The 27766-nt window shown below is 43.7% G+C and overlaps 2 protein-coding genes across 3 annotated transcripts in view; one reads left to right on the plus strand and one right to left on the minus strand.

The window, feature by feature from the left end:
• The window catches only part of LOC103345235 (serine protease 58), a 42751-nt gene extending 26883 nt beyond the window's left edge, over positions 1 to 15868 (minus strand). Inside the window, exons 1-2 of one of the 2 annotated variants that reach the window (XM_070071392.1) lie at positions 15379 to 15868; positions 112 to 253 (exon numbers count right to left, since the gene is read on the minus strand). In XM_070071392.1, the coding sequence (XP_069927493.1) occupies positions 112 to 253; positions 15379 to 15418 (182 nt within the window). In that variant the 5' untranslated portion in view covers positions 15419 to 15868. The remainder of the gene's footprint in view (positions 1 to 111; positions 254 to 15378) is intronic. The other variant, XM_008248863.4, reaches the window with a different exon arrangement.
• Positions 15869 to 19209: 3341 nt separating this feature from the next.
• On the plus strand, positions 19210 to 25413 carry PRSS37 (serine protease 37). Its single transcript, XM_002721837.5, has 6 exons — positions 19210 to 19278; positions 19608 to 19726; positions 21266 to 21407; positions 22615 to 22868; positions 24113 to 24249; positions 25158 to 25413. Exons 2-6 carry the CDS (start codon positions 19693 to 19695, stop codon positions 25302 to 25304), a joined length of 714 nt encoding a protein of 237 aa, XP_002721883.1. The 5' UTR covers positions 19210 to 19278; positions 19608 to 19692; the 3' UTR covers positions 25305 to 25413.
• The last annotated feature ends 2353 nt before the right edge of the window (positions 25414 to 27766 follow it).

Consider the following 27766-nt stretch of genomic DNA (forward strand, 5'->3'; position numbering starts at 1 on the left):
TCCTCTTCACCTTCATATCAGTACCTCTACGGGTTTTGTAGAATTCCCAAAATATATGTTGAGTGCCAACACGGAGCATTGGAAGAAAGGTGGGCTGATCCTACTACTTACGGTAAGAAGCATTGTGCAGCTGTTAATACCCACTTAGGAGCAATCAGAGTCCCCACACAGGGCTGGTAACTGGAATTCAGGTACATTAAGTAGAGAAGATTATCTGATTCTTGCAGGTCTTCATCAAAAAAGAAAACAGCACCTGGAATTTGAATGAGAAAAGACAACAGATATCAATACTAGTATGATTAAGATGATGTAATTACCCCACAGGATTTTATAGCAGCCATCATAAAATATTTCAAATACTATGAGTACTCTTGAAACAATGTATTTACTAAATAAAGATGTAACAAAGAAAGACAAATTAAAGAACTAAAATTGTCAACAACTAAAAAAACGCATTGATGAAACTGATACAATCACTGATAATAATAATAATGCTAAGAGGAGAGAAAATGGTATCTTTTTTTTTTTTTTTTGACAGGCAGAGTAGACAGTGAGAGAGAGAGAGATAGAGAGAGAAAGGTCTTGCTTTTCCATTGGTTCACCCTCCAATGGCCACTGCGGCTGGAGCACGGCACTGATCCGAAGCCAAGAGCCATGTGCCTCCCCCTGGTCTCCCATGCGGGTGCAGGGACCCAAGCACCTGGGCCATCCTCCACTGCACTCCCGGGCCACAGCAGAGAGCTGGATTGGAAAAGGAGCAACCGGGACAGAATCCAGTGCCCCGACTGGGACTAGAACCTGGTGTGCTGGTGCCACAGGCAGAGGATTAGCCTATTGAGCCACAGCACCAGCCGAGAAAATGGTATCTTAAAATCTCAAAATGAGAAAAAATAGAAAACAAGAAGAAAAAACACAGAAGTAAAAACAGAAAAATTACAAATATGTAGATATTTAGGCAAAAAAAAACTTCAGAAGGGAAAATTATCAAGGATAAAGAGGAACATTGCATACTAATAAAAGAACCAAATTTCTGGCTGGCGCCGCGGCTCACTAAGCTAATCCTCCGCCTTGCGGCGCCGGCACACCAGGTTCTAGTCCTGGTCGGGACGCCGGATTCTGTCCCGGTTGCCCCTCTTCCAGGCCAGCTCTCTGCTGTGGCCAGGAGTGCAGTGGAGGATGACCCAAGTACTTGGGCCCTGCACCCCATGGGAGACCAGGATAAGTACCTGGCTCCTGCCTTCAGATCAGTGTGGTGCACCGGCCGCAGCGTGCTGGCCACGGCGGCCATTGGAGGGTGAACCAACGGCAAAAGGAAGACCTTTCTCTCTGTCTCTCTCTCTCACTGTCCACTCTGCCTGTCAGAAAAAAAAAAAAAGAACCAAATTTCCTAGATTACATAAGGATCCATAATATATGTAGGTCTAACAATAAAATATCAAAACAGTGAGGCAAAAACTGATAGACCTGCAAAAAGAGTTAGACAAATTCACTATTCTACATGGAGATATTAATATTCTTCTATCAGAGTTGATATATCCAAAAGGAAGAAAATATTAAGTTCAACTAATAGTAATCAATCAACATGACTTAATCCACATTTGTAGATTACTTCATCCAACATCAGAAGAGAAAATATTATTTTCAAGTTCACACAGAACATTCACCAACGCAGATCACAGCCTCAGCTTGAAATGCATCTCAACAAACTTAGAACTAATGAAGGTGTTTTCACATCATGGAATTAAACTAGAAATCAAAACCAGAAAAACAACTGGAGAATCCCATAATACTCTGATTTCACAACACATTTCCTAATAATACATGAATCAAAGATTAAATATTTTAAATTAGCAGAAACTAAAATAAAATTTACCAAAATATGTAGAGTACAATAAAAGCATTGCTTTAAATAAAATGTAAAACACTGAAAGCATGGAAGGGAGAAAAAATATCAAATTAATAATCTCAGCTTCCACTTCAGGAAACTTGAAAAAGAAAAGCTTATTAAATTCAATATAAGCAGAAGAAAAGAAATAAAAAATTGTGTAGATATGAAAAATTAAAAATAGGAAATTAATAGAGAAATCAATACAGCCAAAGCACGGTCTTTGAAAAGACTGAAAAAAAAATTATAGACCTCTAACAAGGGTAGCCAAGTAAAAATAAAGACAAGACAAAATTGCTGATGTCAAAAATAAAAGAAAGGGAATCATGATGGATCCCATGGACATCAAATGATGAAAAAAATTATGAAAAACTCTACACCTACAAATTTTCAATTTATATGAAACAGACGAATCATTTTAAGACACAATCTATCTCAGACAAGAATGAATGGATAAATTAACTAAGTCTGTTTACTGAAAAAAACAAAAGAGTCAGCAATTAATATTCCAAAACAGGAGAAAAAAAAAACCTTGATCTTTTCTTTCCAAACAGTTGAGAAAGAAATGAGGCTAATTCTCTGAAATCTCTTCCAGATAATAGTTTCAGAAAGAATACTTCTAAATAATTCTATGAGACCAGTGTTACTCTAATACCAAAACCAAACAAAGACCTAACCAGAAAATTATGCCAATAATTATCCTGAAAATTGATGTAACTATTCTCAAAATAAAATATTAACAAACCAGATCTAATGATGTATAAGAATCAAATGTCATGATAAACAGTATTTATTTCAAATATGCAAGGCTGGTTTTACATTACATTTTTTCACAGGGCTATGGAGAAACAGCCAAGAGAAGCATTTGAGGTGCACACTCAACATAGAGAGAGAAAGCTCGGGGAAGCCCCACAGGAGGAGGGGGACCCGCCTGAATCTGCAGGGCGACTGTGGTTGCACCCAGAGAGCTCAGAACCTGGGGCCCTGAACTTCCAGTGCCAGCAGCACTTCTGAGATGGGGGAGAAGGTAGGACTGATGGCAGCAATCCAGCAAGAGGGCCATGCGGTCCGGCTGAGAACCTGGGGAGCCGGCGGGGGCTGGCAGTCACCAGAGGTCCAAGTAGAAGTAGAGAGGTGACTGACTCAAACCAATCTCCCAGTGTCTGTGCCATGTGCTGCAGAGACAGAAACCAAGGGAGCAGCCCTCAGAGATCAGCCAGAAAGAGGCTGGCAGCTAACAGAACCAAAGGGATGCTTGAGGAGCAGCATCTGGCGGACCCTTAGGTGCGGAGCCCCCGGGGGCGCTGGAGGCCACAGGAAAGCTGCAGGACTGGCTGGAATCATCACCCGTGAAACTCACTCTGCCCTAGAGCACTGACCAGAGCCCCCAGGCCACATCTACCACACACTTCCTGGTAGTCACTGAAAGGAGAGACAGTCCAGAAAGCCGAAGGCACATAGCCACACACACACACACAAAAAGGCAACGAAAGAAAAATTAAAAATCAATCCAAAATGCCAAAAAATAAGATTCAAAATTTAAGTAATATAAATAAGAGAGTCACCATGAATTCCCCAGATAAACACAACATTTCAATATTAGAATGGAAGGCGAAGAGACAGACGAAATGTCAGAAAGGGAATTCAGAAAATTAATCAGGATTATTTTTAAAAATCAGAAGCAAATCCAGGCACTAAAGAAAACTAACAAGACATGAATGAAATTTTTCCCAGGAAATCAAGAATCTAAAGAGAAATAAAAATGAAATCTTAGAAATGAAGAATGCAATGGATCAAATAACAAATGCAGTGGAAAATCCTAACAGCAAACCTGATGAGACAAAAGAAAGAATATCCAAATTAGAAGACAAATCCTTGGAAATCTTACAGTCAGACAAAAAAAAAGAAGGAGAAGGAGAAGAAGAAGAATAGAAAACTTAAAACAGTATTGGAGATATATGGGATCCTATCAAACGACTAAACATAGGGGTATTAGGAGTACCTGAAGGAGTGGAAGGAGAGAACGGAATAGAAAGCTTATTTAGTGAAATAATTACAGAAAACTTCCTCAATTTGGAGAAAGAAAGGGACGTTCAAAGAGAGGATGGACTTACAACTCCTAAAGACATGAAAAGAAAGATCTTCTCCACGACATATTGCAGTCAAACTCTCCATAATAAAACATAAAGAGAATATTCTAAAATGGGCACAAGAGAAAAGCAACATCACTTTCAGAGGATTACCAATTAGGCTCACAGCTGACTTCTCATCAGAAACCCTACAGGCTAGAAGGGAATGGCAAGATATATTCCAAGTCTTTAAAGAATAAATCAGTCAACCCAGAATACTGTACCCTGCAAAGCTTGCATTTATGAATAAAAGTTAAATAAAGGCCTTCCATAACAAACAGAAATTGAAAGAATTTGTCAACACTCATCCAGCCCCACAGAAGATGCATAAGGATGTGCTACGCAGAAACACAGAAAGATAGCCACTAATATGAAAGAATTAGAAGGCAGGAAAACCACCAGTAGAAGTACAAAAGAAATCCAAAGTAAACAAGAGGAATAATTATAGAAAAATGGCAGAGCCAAGTTGTTACTTACCAATAGTCACCTTGAATGTAAATGGCCTCAATTCTCCAATTAAAAGGTAAAGATCAGCTGAAGATTGAAAAATAAGACCCATCTATATTCTGCTTACAAGAAACACATCTCACCAACAAAGATATATGCAGAGTAAAAGTGAAAGGCTGGAAAAAGATAGTCAATGCTAACAGAAACCAAAATAGAGCTAGAATTGCCATCCTAATATCAGACACTATGTAATGAATAAGGGATCAATCCAACAGGAAAATATGACAATAAAAAAGTATATGCACCCAGGTTCAGGGTGACTGGCTACTTAAAGTAATTGTTACTAGACCTAAAGGGAGACCTAGACTCCAATACAATAGTAACAGAGGACTCCAATACCCATTTCTCAGCAATGGGCAGATCAACAAGACAGAAAATTAGCAAGAAAACGACAGATTAATCAACACAATAGACCAAATGGAGCTAATGAATATATATGGAACGTTTTAGTCCACGGTGGCAGAATACACATTCTTCTCACCAGTCATGGAACGTTTTCTAGGATGGATCATATGCTAGACTACAAAGCAAGTCTCAGCAAATTCAAAAAAATAGAAAGCATTCCAGGCACCTTCTCTGACCACAATGGTATCGAGCTAGAAATAACAACTCAAAATGCCTAGAACATACGTAAATACATGGAGACTGAACAACACGCTCCTGAATGAACGATCAGTCAGAGAAGAGATCAGAAGAGAAATCTAAGAATGTGCAGAAACAAATGAGGTGGATAATACACCATACCAAACCTATGGGACACAGCAAAAGCAGGGTTAAGAGGCAAGCTCAGGCCGGCGTCGCGGCTCACTTGGCTAATCCTCAGCCTGTGGCGCTGGCACCCTGGGTTCCAGTCCCAGTTGGGGCGCTAGGTACTAGTCCCGGTTGCCCCTCTTCCAGTCCAGCTCTCTGCTGTGGCCTGGGAGGGCAGTGGAGGATGGCCCAAGTTCTTGGATCCTTGCACCCACATGGGAGATTGGGAGGAAGTACCCGGCTCCTGGCTTCGGGTCGGCGCAGCACCAGCCTTAGCAGCCATTAGGGGAGTGAACCAACGGAAGGAAGACCTTTCTCTCTCTCTCTCACTGTCTATAACTCTCTCTGTGTCTCTCTCTCTCACTAACTGACTGGCAAAAAAAAAAGAGGGATATTCATAGCAAACAGTGTCTACATAAAGAAATTGAAAAGGTAACAAATAAATGAACTATCAATACATCTCAAGGACCTAGAATTTCAACAAAGTCAAAACTAATAGGACAAAATAAATTATTAAAATTAGAGAATAAACAAAATTGAAACAAAAAAATTCAGTGAAATTTAAAAAACTGGTTTTAAAAAAAAATAAACAATCGAAACACCATTGGCATAACTAACCAAAAAAAAAAAAAAAAAAAGAGGAAGAGGACCCAAATCAATAAGATCAGAGATGAAAAGGGAAATGTAACAACAGGTACCACAGAAATAAAAAGAATCATCAGAAATTACTACAAAGAGTTGTTATACTAACAAATCAGGAAACCTTGAAGAAATGGATAGATTCTTGGACATATACAACCTACCTAAACTGAGCCATGAAGACAAGAAAACCTAAACAGACCCATTAACAAGATTGAAACTGAATCAGTAATAAAGACCCTCCCAACAAAGAAAAGCCCAGGACAAGATGGTTCCACTGCTGAATTTTATCAGACATTTAGAGAGGAACTAACTCCAACTCTTCACAAGCTTTCCAAACAATTGAAAGAGAAGGAATCCTTTCAAATTCATTATGTGAAGCCAGCAACACCTTAATTCCTAAACCTGAAAAAGATTTAACAGAGAAAGAACTATAGACCAATATCCCTTATGATCATAGATGCAAAAATCTTCAACAAAATACTAGCTAAGCAAATCCTACAACACATTGGAAAGATCATTTGGGGCTGGCCTTGTGGTGCAGTGGGTTAACGCCCTGGCCTGAAGCACTGGCATCCCATATGGGTGCCAGTTTGAAACCTGGCTGCTCCACTTCTGATCCAGCTCTCAAAACACCCTGGGAAGCAGTAGTAGATGGCCCAAGTCCTTGGGCCCCTGCTCCCATGTGGGAGACCAGAGGAGGCTCCTGGCTCCTGACTTCAGATCAGCACAGCTCTGGCCGTTGCAGCCATCTGGGGAGTGAACCAGCAGAAGGAAGACCTCTCTCTCTCTCTCTCTCTCTCTCTCTCTCTCTCTCTCTCCAGCTCTCTGCTGTGGCCCAGGAGTGCAGTGGAGGATGACCCATGTCCTTGGGCCCTGCACCCACATGAGAGACCAGGAGGAAGCACCTGGCTCCTGGCTTTGGATCAGCGCAACACACCGGCTGCAACATGCCAGCCATAGCGGCCGCTTGGTGGGGGGGTGAACCAATGGAAAAGGAAGACCTTTCTCTCTGTCTCTCTCTCTCTCACTGTCTAACTCTGCCTGTCAAAAAAATTTAAAAAAAAGAGAGAAATGTCTCAAAATTAAAGATCTAATGATGCAGCTTAAAAATTTGGAAAAACAAGAACAAACCAAACTCCAAATCAGCATGAGGCAAGAAATAATAAGGAACATAGCATAAATAAATGAAATTGAAACTAAACAATCAACAAAGGGCTGGTGCTGTGGCGTAGCAGGTTGAGCCGCCGCCTGCAGCCAGCATCCCACATGGGCATCGGTTTGAGACCCAGCATCTTCACTTCCCATCCAGCTCTCTGCTGTGGCCCGAGAAAGCAGTAGAAAATGGCCCAAGTCCTTGTGCCCCTGCACCCGTGTGGGAAGACCCAGAGGAAGCTCCTGGCTTCGGATCAGCTCAGCTCCAGCCATTGTGGCCAGTTGGGAAGTGAACCAGTAGATGGAAGACCCCCCACCCCGCTTCTCATTCTCTTTCTGTGTAACTCTGACTTTCGAATAAATAACTCTTTAAAAAAAATCAACAAAACAAAAAATTGGTTTTTTGAGAAGATAAATAAAATAGAGAAACCTCAAGGCAGAAAAAGAAGAAAAGAGAACAAAACCAATACCACTGAAATACAAAGGATAATAAAAACTACTATGAAGAACTATATGTTAATAAAATGGAAAACCTCTAAGAAATGGATAAATTGCTGGATTCATATAATCTACCAACTTTAAGTCAAGATACAGGCAACCTAAATACAGACACCTAAATAAGAAATGGATAAATTGCTCTAAACCTCTAAGAAATGGATAAATTGCTGGATTCATATAATCTACCAACATTAAATCAGGTACAGACCCCTAAATACATACCCCTAAATAGACCCCTAAGAAGCAATGAGATTGAAGCATTAATCAGGTCTTCCATCAAAGAGAAGTCTGGAACCTGATGGCTTTACTACTGAATTCTACAGAACATTCAAAGAGGAAGTAACTCCAATACTCTTCAGACTATTCCAAAACACTGAACAGGACGGAACTCTGCCAAATCCTTGTTAGGAGGCCAGCATTTTCTTTTTTTTGACAGGCAGAGTGGACAGTGAGAGAGAGAGACAGAGAGAAAGGTCTTCCTTTGCCGTTGGTTCACCCTCCAGTGGCCGCCGCGGCCGGCGCACCACGCTGATCCGATGGCACGAGCCAGGAGCCAGGTGCTTTTCCTGGTCTCCCATGGGGTGCAGGACCCAAGCACCTGGGCCATCCTCCACTGCACTCCCTGGCCACAGCAGAGAGCTGGCCTGGAAGAGGTGCAACCAGGACAGAATCCGGCGCCCCAACCGGGACTAGAACCCGGTGTGCCGGCGCCGCAGGCAGAGGATTAGCCTAGTGAGCCACGGCGCCGGCTAGCATTATTTGATACCAAAACCAAAGACACGACATGAAAAGAAAAGTACAGACCTATATTCTTAATGAAAATAGATGCAAAGATTCTCAACAAAATACTAGCAAATCAAATCCAAAACGACATCAAAAAGATCAGACATCAAGATCAAATGGGATTTGTCCCAGAAATGCAAAGATCAATGGATGTCATAAATGAAATCAATATAATAAAGAACAAAAACCAGATGGCCATCTCAATAGATGCAGAGAATGCATTGAAAAATTGGCAAAGGACTGCAGTAGACAGCTCTCAAAAGAAAAATACAAATGGCCAACAGATACATGAAAAAAAATGCTCAACATCACTCGCCATCAGGGAAACGCAAATCAAAACCACCATGAGATATCACCTCATCTCTGTCAGAATGGATAAAATCCAAAACACAGAGAGTAACAAATGCTGACAAGGATATGGACAAAGTGGAGCAGTTATACACTGTTGGAGGGAATAAAAATTAGTGCAGCCACCGTGTAAAACCCTGCAGAGATTTCTTTAAAAAAGAACTAGAAATAGACTTGCCCTGTGATCCAGCAGTCCCACTATTGGGTATATACCCAAAATACTTGAACACATGTATCAAAGAGATAACTGCACCACCAATTTTATAGCAGCACTGTTCCCAACAGCCAAAATTTGCAATCAACTGAGGTGTCCATCATCAGATGAATGATTAAAAATGTATGGTATACATATACCATGGAATATTATTCAGTTATAAAAAAGAATTAAATACTGCCATTTTCAGCAAAATGGACACAGCTGGAGGGCATCATGTTGAGTGAAATAAGCCAGGCCCAGAAAGACAAATACTATATGTTCTCCCTTATATAAGGAGGAAGAAAAAGAAGAGGACAAGGAAGAGGAAGGGGAAGTGGAAGGGGAGGGGGAGGGGGAAGAGGAGGTGAAGGAGAAGGAGAAGGAAGAAGAAAGAGGATGAGGAAGAAGAAGAAAGGAGAAAGAAGAAGGAGGAGGAGGAGAAATGTCTGTGTGTATCAATATTCTGCAAATGCAGTTTTCTAAAACTTTGTCAAATCAATGGTTAAGAATTTTATACTGAGGTCAGCATGTGGTGTAGCGGGGAAAGCTGCTAACATCCCATATGTGCACGGGTTCAAGGCCTGGCTGCTCCACATCTGATCCAGCTCCCTGCTAATGCACCTCAGAAAGCAGCAGAAGACGGCTCAAGTGCTCGGGCACCTGCGACCACATGGGAGACCTGGAAGAAGCTCCTGGATCCTGTCTTTGCATTGGCCAAGCTCTTGGCTGTTGTGGCTATTTGGGAAGCGGACCAGCAAGCAGATGGAAGATCTTGTTTTCTCTTCGTCTCACTCCCTGTCTCTCTCATTCTTTTCTCTGTTACGCTGCCTTTAAATAAAAAAATAAATCTTTAAAAATTACACTACTACAGTTTTAATGATCCGTGATTACTTTAAAACTTGCTGAATATGGGTTAAATTTGTCATTTTTCCATGCAATTCTTGTTTATAGCCATTGTCTATATTCCCACTAAACTAGGGTCTTTTTGCTTTTTACAGGCTAAGCTTCTTATTTGGTGAAGTATTAATCCTTTTTACTCTGGCGTAAACTTAAAATATGTTGTCTCAAAAACTGAAAAAAAAGAGAGAAAGAAGAAGGGTGGGAGGGAGAAGAGAGAGGTAGGGAGGGAGAGAAGAAGAGAATATCATTATGTTCTTAGAATTGTGTCTACAAAGCACACTGACTCTATCAAAAACCAACTAAAAATAAGAAATTAAAAGAGAAACCTAAAAATATATTAAAAATGAAAGATTATTTATATATTTATAACAAAAATGTCACAATTTTTAACCTTTCTAATCAAGGCCTTAAACCACAATTCTACATTAAAAATTTCTGATATGAAAAAATAAAGAAAATACATTTTTTAACAACAAAAAAAGAAACCAAGTAACCTAATAAGAAAATGGGCAAAAGATAGGAACAGACACTTCACTGAAGAGAATATGCACATGGTGCATTAGCACATGGACAGATATTCAACATTATTCACCAATGGGTAAAAGAACAATAAAACTACAATGAGGGGCTGGTGCCACGGCACAGCAGGTAAAGCTGCCGCCTGCAGTGCCAGCATCACATATGGGCACAGATTCAAGTCCAGATTGAAGTTCTAGGGACTGGCAGTTGCTGGCAGCTGCCCACAGACCCAGTGGAAGTGAAGGGGACACGTTTGCCTCACCTCAACTTACCCACAACAGTGCCTACTGCCCAACTGAGAGAGGACACATAGAGACTGGACAACATGGTCTTGAATAAACAGAGGGTCATAGAAGAAATCAAAGAATAACCAGAAACTTTCTGGAAACAAATGAAGACAACAGTACATCATATCAAAACTTAAGAGATAAAGCAAAAGCAGTGTTAACAGAGAATTTTATAGCAATAGGTGCCTACATAAAAAAAATTGGAAAGGTCCCAAATAAATGAGCTAGTTATCAATGCATCTCAAGGACCTAGAAAAACCACAACAAACCAAACCCAAAATTAGTAGGAGGAAAGAAATAATTAAAGTTAAGGAATAAATAAACAAATTGGAACAAAAAATACAGAAAATCAGTGAAATGAAGAGCTCGTTTTTGAAAAAATAAAATTGATACACCACTGGAGCAACTAGCCAAAAAAAAGAGGGAGAGGACATTAATCAATAAAATCAGAGGTGAAAGAGGAAATGTTAACAACAGATACCACAGAAATAAAAAGAATCATCATGAATTATTACAAAGAGGTGTAGCTAAGAAATCAGGAAACCTAGAAGAAATGGGTAGATTCTTAGACACATACAATCTACCAAAATTTCATCATTATGAAAACCTTAAACAAATTGTGTATAGGAGGAATAATTCTCAACACAATCAGGCAATTTATGACAAACACGTGGCCAGCATTCTAATAAACAGAGAAAAGTTGGGAGAATTCCCTCTAAGATCCAGAACCAGACAAGGATGCCCACTCTCACCACTGCTATTTAATATGGTCCTGGAGATTTAGCCAGAGCCATTAAGCAAGAAAAACAAATCAAAAGATTACGATTTGAAAAGAACAAGTCAAACTATCCCTATTTGCAGATGACATGATCCTACAAATAGGGAATTCAAAAATATCCACTGAGAGACTACTGGAACTCATGAAGAGTTTGGTAAAGGGGCAAGATTGTAAAACCAACACAAAAAAAATCAATAGCCTTTGTATACGCAGTCAATGTCATGGTTGAGAAAGAACTTTTAAGATCAGCCCCATTCACAATAGCTCCAAAAAGAATCAGATACCTTGGAATAAACTTAACCAAGGATATCAAAGATCTCTACAATCAAAATTACAAAACACTAAAGAAAGAAATAGAAAAAGAAGCCAGCGCCGCGGCTCACTAGGCTAATCCTCTGCCTTGCGGCGCCGGCACACCAGGTTCTAGTCCCGGTCGGGGCGCCGGATTCTGTCCCGGTTGCCCCTCTTCCAGGCCAGCTCTCTGCTGTGGCCCGGGAGTGCAGTGGAGGATGGTCCAAGTGCTTGGGCCCTGTACCCTATGGGAGACCAGGGTAAGTACCTGGCTCCTGCCATTGGATCAGTGCAGTGCACTGGCCACAGCACGCCAGCCGCGGCGGCCATTGGAGGGTGAACCAACGGCAAAGGAAGACCTTCCTCTCTGTCTCTCTCTCTCACTGTCCACTCTGCCTGTCAAAAACAAAAAAAAGAAATAGAAAAAGACATTTAAAAATGGAAAAATCTTTCATGTTCATGGATGAGAAGAATCAGCATCATCAAAATGTCCACACTACCAAAAGCAATTTATAGATCCAATGCAATCCCAATCAAAATACCAACGACATTCTTTGCAGATTTAGAAAAAATTATATTAAAATTCATACGGAAACACAAGAGACCCCGAATACTAAACCAAACTTACACAACAAAAACAAAGCTGGAGGCATCACAATAACTCATTTCAAGACATACTACTGGGAAATTATAATCAAAACAGCCTGGTACTGGCACGAAAACATACTTGTAGATGGATGGAACAGAATAGAAACTCCATAAAATGATATATGCATCAACAGCCAACTTATCTTGACAAAGGAGCTAAAATCAATCCTTGGAGCAAGGACAGTCTCTTTAACAAATGGTGTTGGGGAAACTGGATCTCTACATGCAGAAGTATGAAACTGGACCCCTACTTTACACAAAAATCCACTCACAATGGATCAAAGGCCTAAATGTACAACCCAATACCATCAAATCATTAGAGAACATTGGAGAAACTCTGCAAGACATTGGCACAGGCAAAGAGTTCTTGGAAAAGACCCCACAAGCACAGGCAATCAAAGCCAAACTGACACATGGGATTACACCAAGCTGAGGAGCTTCTGCACTGCAACAGAAACACTCAGTAAAGATAAGGGTCAACTGACAGAATGGGAAAAATATTTGCAAACTACACAGCTGATAAAGGGTTAACATCCAGAACTACAAATAGCTCAAGAAATTCAACAACAACAACAACAAAACAAATGATTGAGTTAATAAATGGGCAAAGGACTTAAACAGGCGTTTTTCAAAAGAGGAAATTCAAGTGGCCAGCAGACAAAAAATTCTCAGGGTCACCATCAGGGAAATGCAAATCAAAACCAACAATGTGGTTTCATTTCACTCCAGTTAGAATGATTCCTATACAGAAATCAACAAAAAAAAAATGTTGGCAAGGATGTGCTGGAAAAGGCACTCTGGTCCATTTTTGGGAATGTGAACTGGTACAACCACTGTGGAAGACAGTATGGTGATACCTCAGAAATCTGACTGTAGACCTATCTTATATTCCAGCCATCCCACTCCTGGGAATTTACCCAAACCAAAAGAAATCAGTATATAAAAGAGTTATCTGCCCCTCCCCTCCATGTTCATTGCAGCACAATTCACAATAGCAAAGATATGGAATCAACCCAGATGTCCAACAACTATTGACTAAAGAAATTGTGGTACAAATACACTATGGAGTACTATTCAGCTGTAAAAGAGAAAAAAAAATAAAAGAAAGAAATACTGTCTTTTGCAGCAAGATGGTCACAACTGAAAACCATTATACTTGATGAAATAAGCCAGTCCCAAAAAGACAGTATCACATGTTTTCCTTGATCTGAGGTAATAGAGTATCTGATATGTAATGGATTGGATTTAAATGGACATTTTGAGAATAAATGATTGTTTATCACCCTTGACTCTTCCATTGAAGAACAGTGTTTTGTTTTGTTTTGTTTTGTTTTGTTTTGTTTTGTTTTGTTTTGTTTCTTCACACTATTTGTTGAACTCTCTTACTTAGTTAGGTTAACTATAAAATCTTAAGTATATTGAAAATAGAGGCCAGCACTGTGGCTCACTTGGCTAATCCTCCGCCTGCGGCGTCGGCACCCCAGGTTCTAGTCCTGGTTGGGGCGCCGGGTATTAGTCCAGGTTGCTCCTCTTCCAGTCCAGCTCTCTGCTGTGGCCCGGGAGGGCAGTGGAGGATGGCCCAAGTGTTTGGGTCCCTGTACCCACATGGGAGACTGGGAGGAAGTACCCAGCTCCTGGCTTCAGATTGGCGCAGCACCTGCCGTAGCAGCCATTAAGGGAGTGAACCAACGGAAGGAAGACCTTTCTCTCTGTCTCTCTCTCACTGTCTGTAACTCTCTCTCTCTCTGTCTCTCTCTTTCTCACTGTCTAACTCTGCCTGGCAAAAATTTTTAAAAAAAAGAAAATAGGTCATTGTAAAAATTTAGAGTGGGAATTTGAGAGGGAGGGGATAGAAGAATTGACCATAGGGGGGAGGGAGGTTAGAGGGGGGGTAGTGCCACTGTGTTTCTAAATATGTATATATGAAATATTGAAACTTGTACAACAAATAAAATTTTTTAAAAAGAATACGCTTCTATGATGGTGATAATGGTAATGTGGCGGTAGTGGTAGTGGTGGTGGTAGTAGTGATTATTATTATTACAGATTTATTATTGCACATGGTATTTTAAAACCAAGAAAGCAAAATCTGCCCTGTCCTTTTGAAATTTACAACAGATTCTGCTTTGTCGTATGCTATAAATTCTTTTTTTTAACTTTTATTTAATAAATATAAGTTTCAAAGTACAGCTTTTGGATTACAGTGGCTTCCCCCCCCCCATAACTTCCCTTCCACCGCAACCCTCCCATCTCCCACTCCCTCTCCCATCCTATTCACATCAAGATTCATTTTCAATAAGTTCAGATTTCAACAGTTTGCACCCACACAGAAACACAAAGTGTAAAGTACTGTTTGGGTACTAGTTACGTATGCTATAAATTCTTACACCTCCTTCCAGACTCCAACTACCATCCTTCCCTCTAGTATGCCTGCATTTTTCAGCCCAAGAACCTTATCAGTCATTCAGAGGAGGTCTTTTTGTTGTTGTTGTTAAAGATTGATTTATTCACTTGAAATATAAGAGGGAGAGGGGGAGAGGGAGAGACTAGGAGAGAGGGAGAGAGAGGAAAAGAGAAAGAGAGAGAGAGAGAGAGAGAGAGAGAGAGAATCTTCCTTTCACTGGTTTGCTCCCCAGTCACAATGGCCCACATGGGACCATGCCAAAGCCAGGAGTCTGAAATTCATCTGGGTCTCCCACATGGGTGCAGGGGCCCAAGCACTTGGGCCATCTTCCAGTGCCTTCCCAGGCACATTAGCAGGGAGCTGGATCAGAAGTGGAGCAGCCAGGACTTGAACCACTGCTCTGATATGGGATGCCAGAGTTGCAGCCATAACCCTCTGTGCCATAATGCCAGCCCCATCAGACCTGCTTTTAAGCCCTTAACAAAATGGTTTTGGTTCTGGTTATGATAGAGCCTGGACAGAAAAGAGGGATTAGTATACTTTCCATTTCCCAAAGTGTTGGGGGCCTAAACCGCCAACTCTCCCTCTCCAACAGAGTACCACAGCCTCCTCCCCAGTAGAGTACAAACCAGCCTGACAAAGAGATACCTCAGTCACTCACCAGTCACCAGGAACAAGGTAGATAAGATGAAGAACTTCATCTTGACACCTGAATCCTGTCTGGAGGATAAAGCTGTCGAGGGAATGAACAGGCACAGCACGTGGACAAGATCTATATCCTGCTTGCGGATTCTGAACACGTGAGAGGGTGCAGGTGGGAGGACTGGAAATGAAAATCTGCAGAAATCTGCCACTAGAGGTCTGTCCTTCCCACGCTGACTCGGTGTAGAATGGAGGGTCCAGCACAGCACACAGCTGCTCGCCCTCTCAGTCAGCAGTTCTGACAACCTGGCTTAGGAATCTGCGCTTTCTCCACCTTGTTTAGGAAAAAGCAGGAGCCAGGAGAAGCTTCTGTGGAGTCACGCCTGTGGTGTTAGTGAGTCAAGTGCCACCCCTCCGGCCTCTCGCTTCCTTTCTCTGGCTCCTTCCCTGCACGGTGTGTCTGGCATCCTCCTCCTCCAGATGTCCCACTGACTTCCTCCTTCCCTCGCACAGCCCAGGTGGGTCTCCACCCCTCTGTGTGACACCCACTCCCCACCCCTTTATGTATGTCAGTCACACTCCCACTCCTCTTCAGGATAGCTTTACTTGCACAGGTTATATCTCGTAACAACATGGTCTTGAACTGAGTTCACAGCCAATGTCAGTGTCAGTAGCTCTCGCTGTATCTCTCCAACCAGTCACTGCATTCCCCTTGCTAACATGGCTTTCCCCCTTTCTTTCTCTGTAGTTGCCACTTTCAAATTAAATAACTGAATTTTGGTGGCAAAATACATCAAGTATATATGTTATGCCAAGGAAAAAAATCAGTGAGGATGGTGAAATGATACAATGTTAGCTGCAGTATCTCTAGAAATCAGAGCTGCTCTGTGGAATGTGACCGGGGGCAGACAGAAGCATATGTACATGGAATCTACAGCACTAATAGGTAAAGAAGTTAAGATCAAAACATTTGCCAATATGAGGCAACATTGGACATCACACCACACGCACACACACACACACACACACCCCTGATCCAGCCATAGGAGTCTAGTGTTCTTGTAAGAGAAGCTTTAAGTAAAACGCTTGTATCAATATTAGTATCCTTAAAAAAAATGGGGGGAGGGGAGTGGTACATTCCAGCTAAAGGAAGCATTCAGAGGCTAAAGTCATTAATATTGAAACAAGAAAGTCTGCTCTTGGAAAGCTTTCTAGGCCCAGATACAACTGTGTGTGGTGGGTAGATGAGTAGATGAGAGGTGGGCACAGAGCAGACAGGACCACAGGGTGGCTCCAGAGGGGTGGAGGGGGAGGGAGTGACCCCCTGATGCTTGAGGACTGGACTTTCTCCCTAGGCAATACAGAACGGTGGAAAAGTCTTAAGCAGGAAATAAATAATATCTTTCTACATTATAGAAAAATTACTATCCTGAGCAAAATACAGAATGTCGTCTTGAGGAACGACTGAGAGGTACAAATGTTACTGAAAGCTCGGTCCCTGTCCTCATGGTCAAATCCAAACAACAAGGACAAGATTGAGAGTGAGGAGGGAGATAACCTATTTTTTTATTTTTTTATTTTTTTTTTATTTTTTTTTTTTTGACAGGCAGAGTGGACAGTGAGAGAGAGAGACAGAGAGAAAGGTCTTCCTTTGCCGTTGGTTCACCCTCCAATGGCCGCCGCGGCCGGCGCGCTGCGGCCGGCGCACCGCACTGATCCGATGGCAGGAGCCAGGAGCCAGGTGCTTTTCCTGGTCTCCCATGGGGTGCAGGGCCCAAGCACCTGGGCCATCCTCCACTGCATTCCCTGGCCACAGCAGAGGGCTGGCCTGGAAGAGGGGCAACCGGGACAGAATCCGGCGCCCCGTCCGGGACTAGAACCCGGTGTGCCGGCGCCGCTAGGCGGAGGATTAGCCTAGTGAGCCGCGGCGCCGGCCGAGATAACCTATTAATAGAGGAGGGGCAGCAAGCTCAAGATCTACCACCTCCTGGGTGAGGACGGCGTGGGCTTTTAGAAACCACAGAGGAAGCTGGGCTGCGAGTCAGGTGCTGGAGCCGGTAGTAGGTCTGATGGCAGGGTGTCTCAGACATCGGTGTAGTTCCCAGGGAAGCTTGCTTGATGGTTTGACCTCAGCATGAGGAGGGATTAGCAGGGTGTTCTGGAAAACCAGACCGCTGCAAATGCCATTTGGCTGGGGTCTGAAAGAGGCAAAGTACTTTCTTACAGGATTCCAGGTTGTCATTGTTCAGGATGAGCCCGTGCTTACTGTGTACTTAGTTATTTGATCCTCTTTACATTCTGTTACAACAAACTGAACCCTCTGTTCACGCTGCTGGGGTGGGGCTGGATTACTCTGCAAATTTAACTGACTTTCTCAGGCCAGTCTCAGGCACTTACAAGCGAGCACTATTTAATCTGTGTGAATAAACACGCTAAGTAGTCACAGACTTGGTAGTCCTCAGAATGTGAAAGGACAAAGAAGGATGTGCTTGGTCTGGTTACACGCCTATTAGTACAAGGGAGACAAAACTATGGGCAGGATCAGGCTGCTCGCAATGAGAAGGAAAAGACGTGGAGAGATCCAAAAGGTTCTTGGAAATGCGATAGACTTCAGGATTTAGTGGTAAGAAAAACTGAAGTCAAACAAGTGAAGGAGAGAGTTGTCCCTGAAAAATATAGAATACAGGCCCAAGAATGAATTTAAAAGCCTAGAGGAATAAAGAGTTTTATTTTAATCTGCCACATTTCAGGGGCTGGAGGAGCTATACATATCCTGTTTTCCAGCAGGCGACTGTGCATATGGCGACCAGAAGTCTGATCTGCACTTATCCATTGGAAATTCATAGACAGACAGCAGTCCCCAGTGCTAACCTCCTCTAGAGATCTAGTGGTCTTGCTTTTCTGTTCTCAGACCTCACACTTCAAAACCAAGCCACAGATTCCTCTCTGACCCACAATCTATGAAAACTCGGGAAAACAACGTCAGAGAAAAGTCTTTCCAACTGTTCCTCTGCCCCACTCTGATACACAGAAAAGTCCCCACAACTGCACCCTGTCTTCCAAACTTAACTACATTTCACAATCCAGCCTGACCCCCAGCACACCTCTGGGCCTACTGTGAGGTTCAGGAGTCTGTGCTGTGCCATTCAATCCACGAGGCAGGGGATTTGTACAAATCTACAACATCCATGCTGGCTGATGGGCTGTGGCCTGGACGATATGGCTGACAAGTGCAGGCACCTAGTGGCAAAACCTGGGTTCAACTTCCTGTCTTCTACCATGTGTCACTGGGGAAATCACTTAAATTCTGCCTTAGTTCCATTACCCATATATCAGGAAAGATAAAAAAGAGATGATATCGGCCCCAGTTGTGGCCTTGGGATGAGAGTATGAGTTTAACAAAGTATAAAGGGTTTATATGAAGTATTAAATCATTTTAGATCTCTAACCTTATATAAAATCACCCCTGATAAGTCAGCTTGGTGCCTGGGATTCCACAGTGCTTAATGAATGTCAGTGGTTAGGGCTACCACACTGTTTCTTGTTAAAGTGTGCTTCCAAGCACCCAAGCACGGCTGAGGTAGTGTGTTACTAGTGAAAAGCTTTGCAGCACGTAGGTAGAATTTAGAAGAGCTGCCCTCTGAACTCTCACAGACACACATTAGATCCTAGATACGCAAACCATCCAGAAGGCAAACTGCTGTGACAACTGCTCTAGGAGAGACGTCTCAGTTCCTCACTACTCTACCTCAGGGCCGCTGGCTCCGGACAGGACCAAGGGTGATGACGACCGGGTGATGGAACAGTGATCAAAGGCAAAGGTAATGCTAGTGTCATAAAGATGGGAGGGGCTGAGGACAGAATAAGTAACCAGTCGGGTTCAGAGCACACCTGCAGGACACTGTCCCCAAGAGCTAAGGTGAAGAATTCTGGCCTCAGAAACTTTGTGGGCAAGATAAGTTCTTGGTCTACAGCTCCTTTTCCCACAGAGAACTGAACTCGCTTCAGTCACCTGGGCTTTTAAGAATGGCAGATAGAGGGGCCCAGACCCAGGGATATAAGGAATTAAGCTGCCGTTTCCTCTCATGAAAGGCCCCAGTAGAAACTGAGTCCCCCACCATCCCTGGAGCAGAGGGGCCTCCATTTGTCCATCCGGAGATGGCTCCACGAATCTTCCTGCCCTGAGTATGCCCAAAGCCACTTTCCAATCCCAAGTGTCTCATTCCTGTCCATCTCCACCAATTTTAGGAGGCGTTCTTGAGACGACTTGAATTGAGGGCTCCACACTCTGCTGCTGCTCTTCTTCTACATATCACAGGGAAACTAGACCACCATGAAATTTACGTTCTATCTGTGTATCCTTGCTGGTGAGTATCTGGCACCTTCCACTTGGTCCTGTAAGTCAAAAGCTAATGCAGGATTGGGTGAGACGGAGGTAGAACGTGTGAAGGGTGCAGAAGAGTCACAGAACACTGTCATGAGCGAAATTAGGGGCTCTCCCTCTCAGATCCCACCCAAAGTCTTCCAGGACAGGTGGAGTCCCTTCTTCTAGTTCCAAGTACTAGGGTGGGTTATGGCACACACTTGCCCTGGAGAGCGCTCAGCAGTGAGTGTATTAAAAGTGGGTACCTCATCACCCTCTGGGCAAGTCCTAGTGTGGTTTCTAGGCTAGAAACTGGTACTGAAACTTCAGATACTCAGAATGTAGAGGCCAGAGAAGGTGGAGAGAAGAGATCACCTTTCCTTCCATCCCTACAGTCTTCTGATGGCAGAACTTCTGGATAGGATATCGCTCATCACCCCCTGTCGGCCTAGGCTCTACCACATACTACCTGTGTGAGATCGGGAAAGCTACTTACTTCACCCATGCTTCAGTTTTCAGCCAAAATGGGGCACTTAATACCTACATTATACAGTTGTAGAGATTCAGTGAATCAACATAAAGTACTCAGAGTCATGCCTGCTATCGAGCTTGGTCTCTTGCCCTATTAATACCGCCACCTCTTCCCCTCGGGATTTCTGATTATGGTATCACACAGAGAACACTCTGGGGAATTTAAGGCTCTGTTTGGGGGAGTATTAACAAAAGTACCCAAATAGACAAGACACAGCAATGCTTTATTTCTGACACTAGATTTGGCCTCCTTCCCCTTTATTCTCTAGAGTTTTTGCTTTTAATAATTCATTTATGAGATGTATCTTCATATTAGAAATTTGAAAATTTTCTAAGTAGGGAAAAAAAACCCTTCATTCAGAATCCCACCCCATCAATACATGCTGCAAATACTTTGAATGTATTACCACATACAATATATTAATTTTTATTTCAGTGATATATTTTTACTTGTTCTAAGAAAAATATATTGCACTATACATTTTATTTTTTAAATTTAGGAAGCATTATTATCTCCTTTGCTGTTTGATATTTCTTATAAGTACAATTTTAATATATATGATGTTCTACTTATCATGTGCATCTGTTTTTCAATGCCCAACTTTACCATATCAGACATTCATGTTTCTAATTCAACTCTTATAAATAGTGCTCAACTAACACACTTATTCAAAATCTTTATCTAGATTTGATAGTTTCTTTAAAATATATTCTTGGGTTGGAATTATGAGGTCACAGTTGATAAGCAATGTACAATTCCTGATGACTTTTCAAAAAATTTGAATCAGTTTACAAGCAGTAAATTCAAGTGTTTCTCATTATTTTATTAGATTATTAATCACTAAGAAAATATTATTATTATAGGTGTTATATACAATATCATGTTAATTTATATTCTTATTGAGGAAAAAGTGTCAAATAGTCACATTTCCTGGCCAACTGGTGACTTCTTTAAAACTGCGCATACTTTCCAACTTGGAAATCAGTGACTCCTTTTCAATTATTTTCCCAGGGGCATCTTTCTTCGCTCACTCGTCTGTCCAGAAAGAAGACCCTGCTCCCTACTTGGTATACCTCAAATCTCACTTTAATCCTTGTGTGGGTGTCCTCATCAAAACTGATTGGGTTCTAGCCCCAGCTCACTGCTACTTACCGTGAGTACTGGGCATCCCCCACCCCCGAAACAGCTCCTCTTCCTTCTACAGCAGTGATTCTCAAGGGACCAACCTCCTTCCAGGGTAGATTGGGCAATATCAGAGACATTTCCAGTTATCACAACTGCAGAACAGAGCCTCGGGCTTCGAGTGGGCATAGGCTGGAGCAAGGGTACTCCCAGACATCCCACATTGCACAGCACAGTCCCTTACTAGAAACACTGTCCAGCCCAAAATGCCAATAGTGCCACTACTGAGGAACTCTGTGCTACACATTATACCTTCTCAGTCTCCTACAACTTTTTCAAGTGTTTTCTCTTTTCCTGGCAATTTGACCACATTTCATCAGAGTCCAGAGATGACTGATAATGGACTCAACCTGGGTGAATTGAAGAGGGTTTTTGAAAGAGCTAATTGTAAAGATATGGTGATGTCATGGGGAAAATGCAAAGACTAGTTCTGTACTCCCAGGATCAGTGTCACAAAAATTCAATGACTACCTCTAGAAAGAGTGGTTTCCATGGAGAGAAACAGAGAAACTGACTCCTACATGGAGACACAATATAATAGGAACAGTAACTTTTGTCAAGTGACACAGGCAATTTGTGGCAATACTGCAAGCACAGGGCTGAGAGGGTAAATACTCCAACCTCACCTTTCTCCCTTCAGTTATCTCTGGTGCTTTCTGTTGAACAAAACCCAATAGGCAGTCAGAGGACAAAAGAGACTGTTGATTTAATCCACAGAAAGTCAGCTTCCTGAAGTCCACAGCAATGTGGAGGGGCATTGTCAATGGGTTTAGTGAGACAAGCAGGAACTATCCAACACTGAAGTCATTCTATCCCCAGTCCTCATCAAAAAGGAAACTGTCCAGTTTGATAGGCTGCAGAGGATGGAAAATTTCTTAGGCACGCATTATTTTTCTCTACACTCCATTGAGTACACTACAGAAAAATGTGGTGGTTACGGGCTCCACCACTCACTGACTGACCATAGGTAAGTTACTCCTATGTGCCCCCATTTTCTCGTCTATAAAATGGGGATAAAAATAGGATCCACTGCATGGACTTACTGCAAGTTAAATTAGATAATCCAGATCAAGCACTGGTCACTTGTACGTGGCATATTGTAACATTCAGTATCTTAGCAATGAAGAAGAAGAAGACGATGATGATGATGTCATTATTTCTAACCCTCCATCCACCAGGAATCTGAAAGTAATGCTGGGAAACTTCAAGAGCAGAGTCAGAGACGGCACAGAGCAGACGATCAACCCTATCCAGATCATTCGCTACTGGAACTACAATGACACCTCCCCACAGGATGACCTCATGCTCATTAAACTGGCCAAGCCTGCCGCCCTTAACCACAAAGTCCAGCCCCTGGCCCTTGCCACCAGCAATATCCGGCCAGGAACCGTCTGTCTGCTGTCAGGTTTGGACTGGAGCCAGGAAAACAGTGGTGAGTGTCCCTCTCCCGAGTAAATCCAGGCTGTCAGTCACCTGTGAGTAGGAGACCTGTGTCCTCAGGGTGGTGAGCAGAAGAGGGGAGGAGAGGGAGTGAAGACCCACGGCATGAGCTACAGGAGTGGCCTGGCACAAACAGACCTGCCTACAAGTCCAGGGGTTCTTCTCCCCATTTGTCTAAGCTTCTTCAGGAGCCACCAGGCCACCTGACAGTGCACAGAGGCCATACCAATCCTGAGTGTCACAGGCACAAGTCACACACATATCCCATATCCACTCATGTCACATGCAAAGGACTTGTTCCTTTCAGCTTCTTATTCCTCCCTGACCAGACATGAACCAGACAGAAAACTCCACTTTTTAAAGAGACACACAGACTCGCTCAAAAACTTCACACTGGTGTCCTCTCTGTTGAGCCACAGCCTGCAACACTGGCGTCCCCTGTGGGCACCGGTTGAAGTACCGGCTGTTCCACTTCCATTCCAGCTCCTTGCTAATGTCCTGGGAAAACAGCAGAGGATGGCCCAAGTCCTTGGGTCCCTGCACCCACGTGGGAGACCTGGAGGAAGCTCCTGGCTCCTGGCTTCAGCCTTGCCCAGCCCAAGTCATTGTGGCCATCTGGGGAGTGAACCATCAGATACCAGTTCTCTCTGTGTCTCTCCTTTCTCTTTCTGTCTCTCCTTCTCTCTCTGTGTAACTCTGACTTTCAAATAAATAAATCTTTAAAAAAAAACTGAGGACTAATTTTCATAACCATACTCAAGTTAATTTCTTCTCTTTTTCTCCTTTTTTACAAATATTTATTTACTTATATATTTATTTTAAAGGCAAAGCAATGGGGTAGAGAGAGAGAGAGACAGAGACAGAGAGAGAAAGAGATCTTCTGTCTACTGGTTCACCCACCAAATGGCCACAATAGGCCAAAGCCAGGAGCCAGCAACTCCATCTGGGTCTCCCACAGGAGTGGCCAGGTCCCAGGCACTTGGGCCATCATCTTTTACCTTCCCAGGTACATGGGAAGGGAGCTGAACTGGAAGCAGAGCAGCCAGGATTCTAACCAGCGTGCCCATATAGGACGCCAGTGCCACAAGTGGTGGCTTAACCCGCCGAGCCACAGTGCCAGCCCCCTTTTCTCATCCTTTAAAAGCAAACAAGAAAGGACTCCAGTTGAAGGCGAGCGGTGGGTAGATGGGTTACATAACACGTGTGATTCTTTCTTTTATCCCCGTCTTCCTTCAGGCAGACATCCTGACCTACGGCAGAACCTAGAGGCCCCGGTGATGTCCGACAAAGAGTGCCAAAAAACTGAACAAGGGAGAAACCACAGGAACTCCTTGTGTGTTAAATTTATCAAAGTATTCAGCAGAATTTTTGGGGTAATCATTTCTCTATATTCACCTTCATTTACTTGCATGTGCCCACTTAACCTCAACATAAAATATTATTTTTAATTTCCAAATATTTTTCGTGAATTTATAAGTCTGCAGCCACAAAGCCACCATTGCTTGTTCAGGAACTGACTCTCCTCTCCAAGTATCTTTATTCATTAACAAGGATCATGTAATACCTCTAGTTAATCACACTCTGTTAGGTGCTCATTCTCACAGCTGCAAATTAAACAGTGACGACAGGCATGGGTTAATAAAAACGCAAACTTTTCACAAACAGAAACGGGCTCAACCATTTTATTTATTTATTTATTTATTTATTGACAGGCAGAGTGTACAGTGAGAGAGAGAGAGACAGAGAGAAAGGTCTTCCTTTGCCGTTGGTTCACCCTCCAATGGCCGCCGCGGCCGACGCACCACGCTGATCCGATGGCAGGAGCCAGGTGCTTCTCCTGGTCTCCCATGGGGTGCAGGGCCCAAGCACCTGCGCCATCCTCCACTGCACTCCTGGGCCATAGCAGAGAGCTGGCCTGGAAGAGGGGCAACCGGGACAGAATCCAGCGCCCCGACCGGGACTAGAACCCGGGGTGCCGGTGCTGCAAGGCAGAGGATTAGCCTGGTGAGCCGCGGCACCGGCCTCAACCATTTTAAACAATGAGATGTTACACATCTCACAGAGGCTGTTCTCTGACTCTCTCAGGATCGCACAAGGCTGTGACAGCCACTCTAGGGGAAGAAGCCAGGCACCCTGCCCCAGTCACTGCTCTTCTCACAGTATACACACTGCTTCTAGGCGAGGCTCACTCAGGTCAGGGACTAGGGGCAGGTTCCTGTGAGGAAAGGATTTGATCTCTCCCTCCTTCCCTCCCTCCCTCCCTCCGCACGACCTCGGGTAGGAGGTGGCTGTCGCTACGGTCCTCTGCAAGAACAAACTCCAGGGAATCGAGGTCGGTCACTTCATGGGAGGGGACGTCGGCATCTACACCAACGTTTACAAATACGTGTCCTGGATTGAGACAACCACCAAGGACAAGAAACACTGAGACGACACTTCTCCCTCTGCACCTGCAGGCTCTGCTTTTAACTAAATAGGCTCATATTCTCCTTACCCTCGAAATAAATCTCCAAATTAAAATCTCTGGGCACAGGAGACCAGTAGCCTTGATTTTCTTGTTTCTGTGTCTGCTCGCGTCCTGTGATGATATAAAGAACCAAAAGCAAGCAAAAGCAGTGACTACACTGGACTGGGTTATGTTCATAAGTAAACCTTTAGAGTTCTTTTATCCCTGTCTTACAAATGAGAAAATTGAGACTAAAAAGGGTGACAACATTACTCATAGCTGGGGGGTATAAGAGCCTGGAATGGAACCCAAAGAATCAAACTTTAAATTCCGTCATGCCGATCACCTGAATACCATTGGGTAGTCCAAAGATTCAGGAGGGATGCTGTCTCCTACTTCCCTGTTACTCTCCCCATTCGAAGGGCTGAAGACGCTCACTGTGGCTGAGGTCTCAGGTAGTAGAATAGGCTCAGCTACGTTCAGGGCTGCATTGATTGCACATGCGGTAGAGAGAGCCAGTGGGACAGTGGGGAGTGGAAAGTAAACTCCAGGATGGGCTTAACAACCGTAAGTCAAAGCCAAGAGGAATGCCTCCAGGGCGAGTGAAGATGCCATCCTGTCATCCCGTAGACCCAGGGAAGGAAGACTCACCACACCAGCCAGCCTGACACAGAGATGGCTAGGGATGAGGTAGAGGGCACAGCTGGGTTAGCAGCCAGCCTGACACAGAGATGGCTGGGGATGAGGTAGAGGGCACAGCTGGGTTAGCAGCCAGCCTGACACAGAGATGGCTGGGGATGAGGTAGAGGGCACAGCTGGGTTAGCAGCCAGCCTGACACAGAGATGGCTGGGGATGAGGCAGGGGGCACAGCTGGGTTAGCAGCCAGCCTGACACAGAGATGGCTGGGGAAGAGGTAGAGGGCACAGCTGGGTTAGCAGCCAGCCTGACACAGAGATGGCTGGGGATGAGGTAGAGGGCACAGCTGGGTTAGCAGCCAACCTGACACAGAGATGGCTGGGGAAGAGGTAGAGGGCACAGCTGGGTTAGCAGCCAGCCTGACACAGAGATGGCTGGGGAAGAGGTAGAGGGCACAGCTGGGTTAGCAGCCAGCCTGACACAGAGATGGCTGGGGAAGAGGTAGAGGGCACAGCTGGGTTAACCACGGATCATGACTGAATACAGGCAGAAAGGCAGGTGCCAGCTCCCTGCTTGAGCAGCTGGTAGAGCATGGCTATAGACCACATGCTGTGTACACTGGAGATTTGTATGCTGAATCCAAATCCCTGGAGTCCTGGTGTCTGGGGTTGTGACACAGCAGGTTAAGCTACCACCTGTAATGCTGCCATCTCAAATCCCAAGTGCCTTTTAGAGTATCCGTTCCACTTCCAATCCAGCTCTCTGCTGATGTCCCTGGAAAAGCAGTGGAAGATGGTCAAAGTGCCTGGGCCCTGCCACCCATTGGGAGACCTGGATGGAGCTCCAGGCTCCTGGCTTCAGCCTGGCCCAGCCCTGGCCATGGCAGCCATCTGGGGAGTGAACCAAATGGAAGATACCTCCACTCTCTCCCTCCTCCCCCCTCTATAACTCTTCCTTTCAAATAAATAACCCTTTTTTTTTAAGATGAAGGTATTTAGAGCTGTGGACTTTGAGAGGTGAATGGAATCAGTGCCTACAGAGGCCCCCCAAAGCTGCCTTCTACCCTGTTCATGTATGACGTGGACAGAGCAGTCTATGAACCAGGAAGCAGGCTCTCATCAGACACTGCATCTGATGGTGGCTTCATCTTGAATTGTCCAGCTCCCAGAACCACAACTGCCCATAAGAAACCCCTCTACACTGTTAGAGCAGCTCAAACAGCCTGAGACAAGCACCTCTCTAGATGTCTCAAGCATAGTGGTGACAGAGGGACTCTCTATACCCAAGAGACTAGGACATGCAGGACAAGCATTGGCATAGTAACCTCCCAGCAGGTGAAGAGTCGAGACACAGCATCATACACCATCCTTGGTAATCCTTTATTTCTATTATTTCTTTTTTTGATAGAGGGAAGGGAGTATTTTCTATTCTCTTGGTTTATAGTGCAATCTACACTGTAATGAGTCTTGCACTGGTCAGAATAGTGGCCCTGCAAAGGTGTCCATTCTAATCCTGTGAAAATAATATAATCAGATGTAATCATGGCTATGGACCTTGATTTGCAGAAATTATCCTGGATATCCTAAGTGACCGGTGTAATCACAGCACCCTTAGATGCAGACAAGGAAAGGTAAAGGTTTGGTTAGAGTTGCAACAACAGAAGAAGAGGCAGGATATAGGCACAGCACGGAAAGGACTTGACCTGCACGGCAGGCTTTGCAAATGAAGTAAGGGGCAAAAAGAAGAAGAATGTGAGCAGTGAGCAGTCTCCAGGGGCTGGAGGAGGCCTTCAGCCGAGGGCTGGCAG

This window comes from Oryctolagus cuniculus, chromosome 3, assembly GCF_964237555.1.
Source record: "Oryctolagus cuniculus chromosome 3, mOryCun1.1, whole genome shotgun sequence".
In the NCBI taxonomy this organism is placed as follows: domain Eukaryota; kingdom Metazoa; phylum Chordata; class Mammalia; order Lagomorpha; family Leporidae; genus Oryctolagus; species Oryctolagus cuniculus.

What these genes read in the sequence shown, in the direction of transcription:
- PRSS37 (XM_002721837.5), top strand. Translation starts at nt 19,693, where the DNA reads ATGAAATTTACGTTCTATCTGTGTATCCTTGCTG. An exon ending in CCAGCTCACTGCTACTTACC is followed by an intron (nt 21,408 to 22,614) that starts GTGAGTACTGGG and finishes TCCATCCACCAG; the next exon opens with GAATCTGAAAGTAATGCTGG. An exon ending in CTGGAGCCAGGAAAACAGTG is followed by an intron (nt 22,869 to 24,112) that starts GTGAGTGTCCCT and finishes GTCTTCCTTCAG; the next exon opens with GCAGACATCCTGACCTACGG.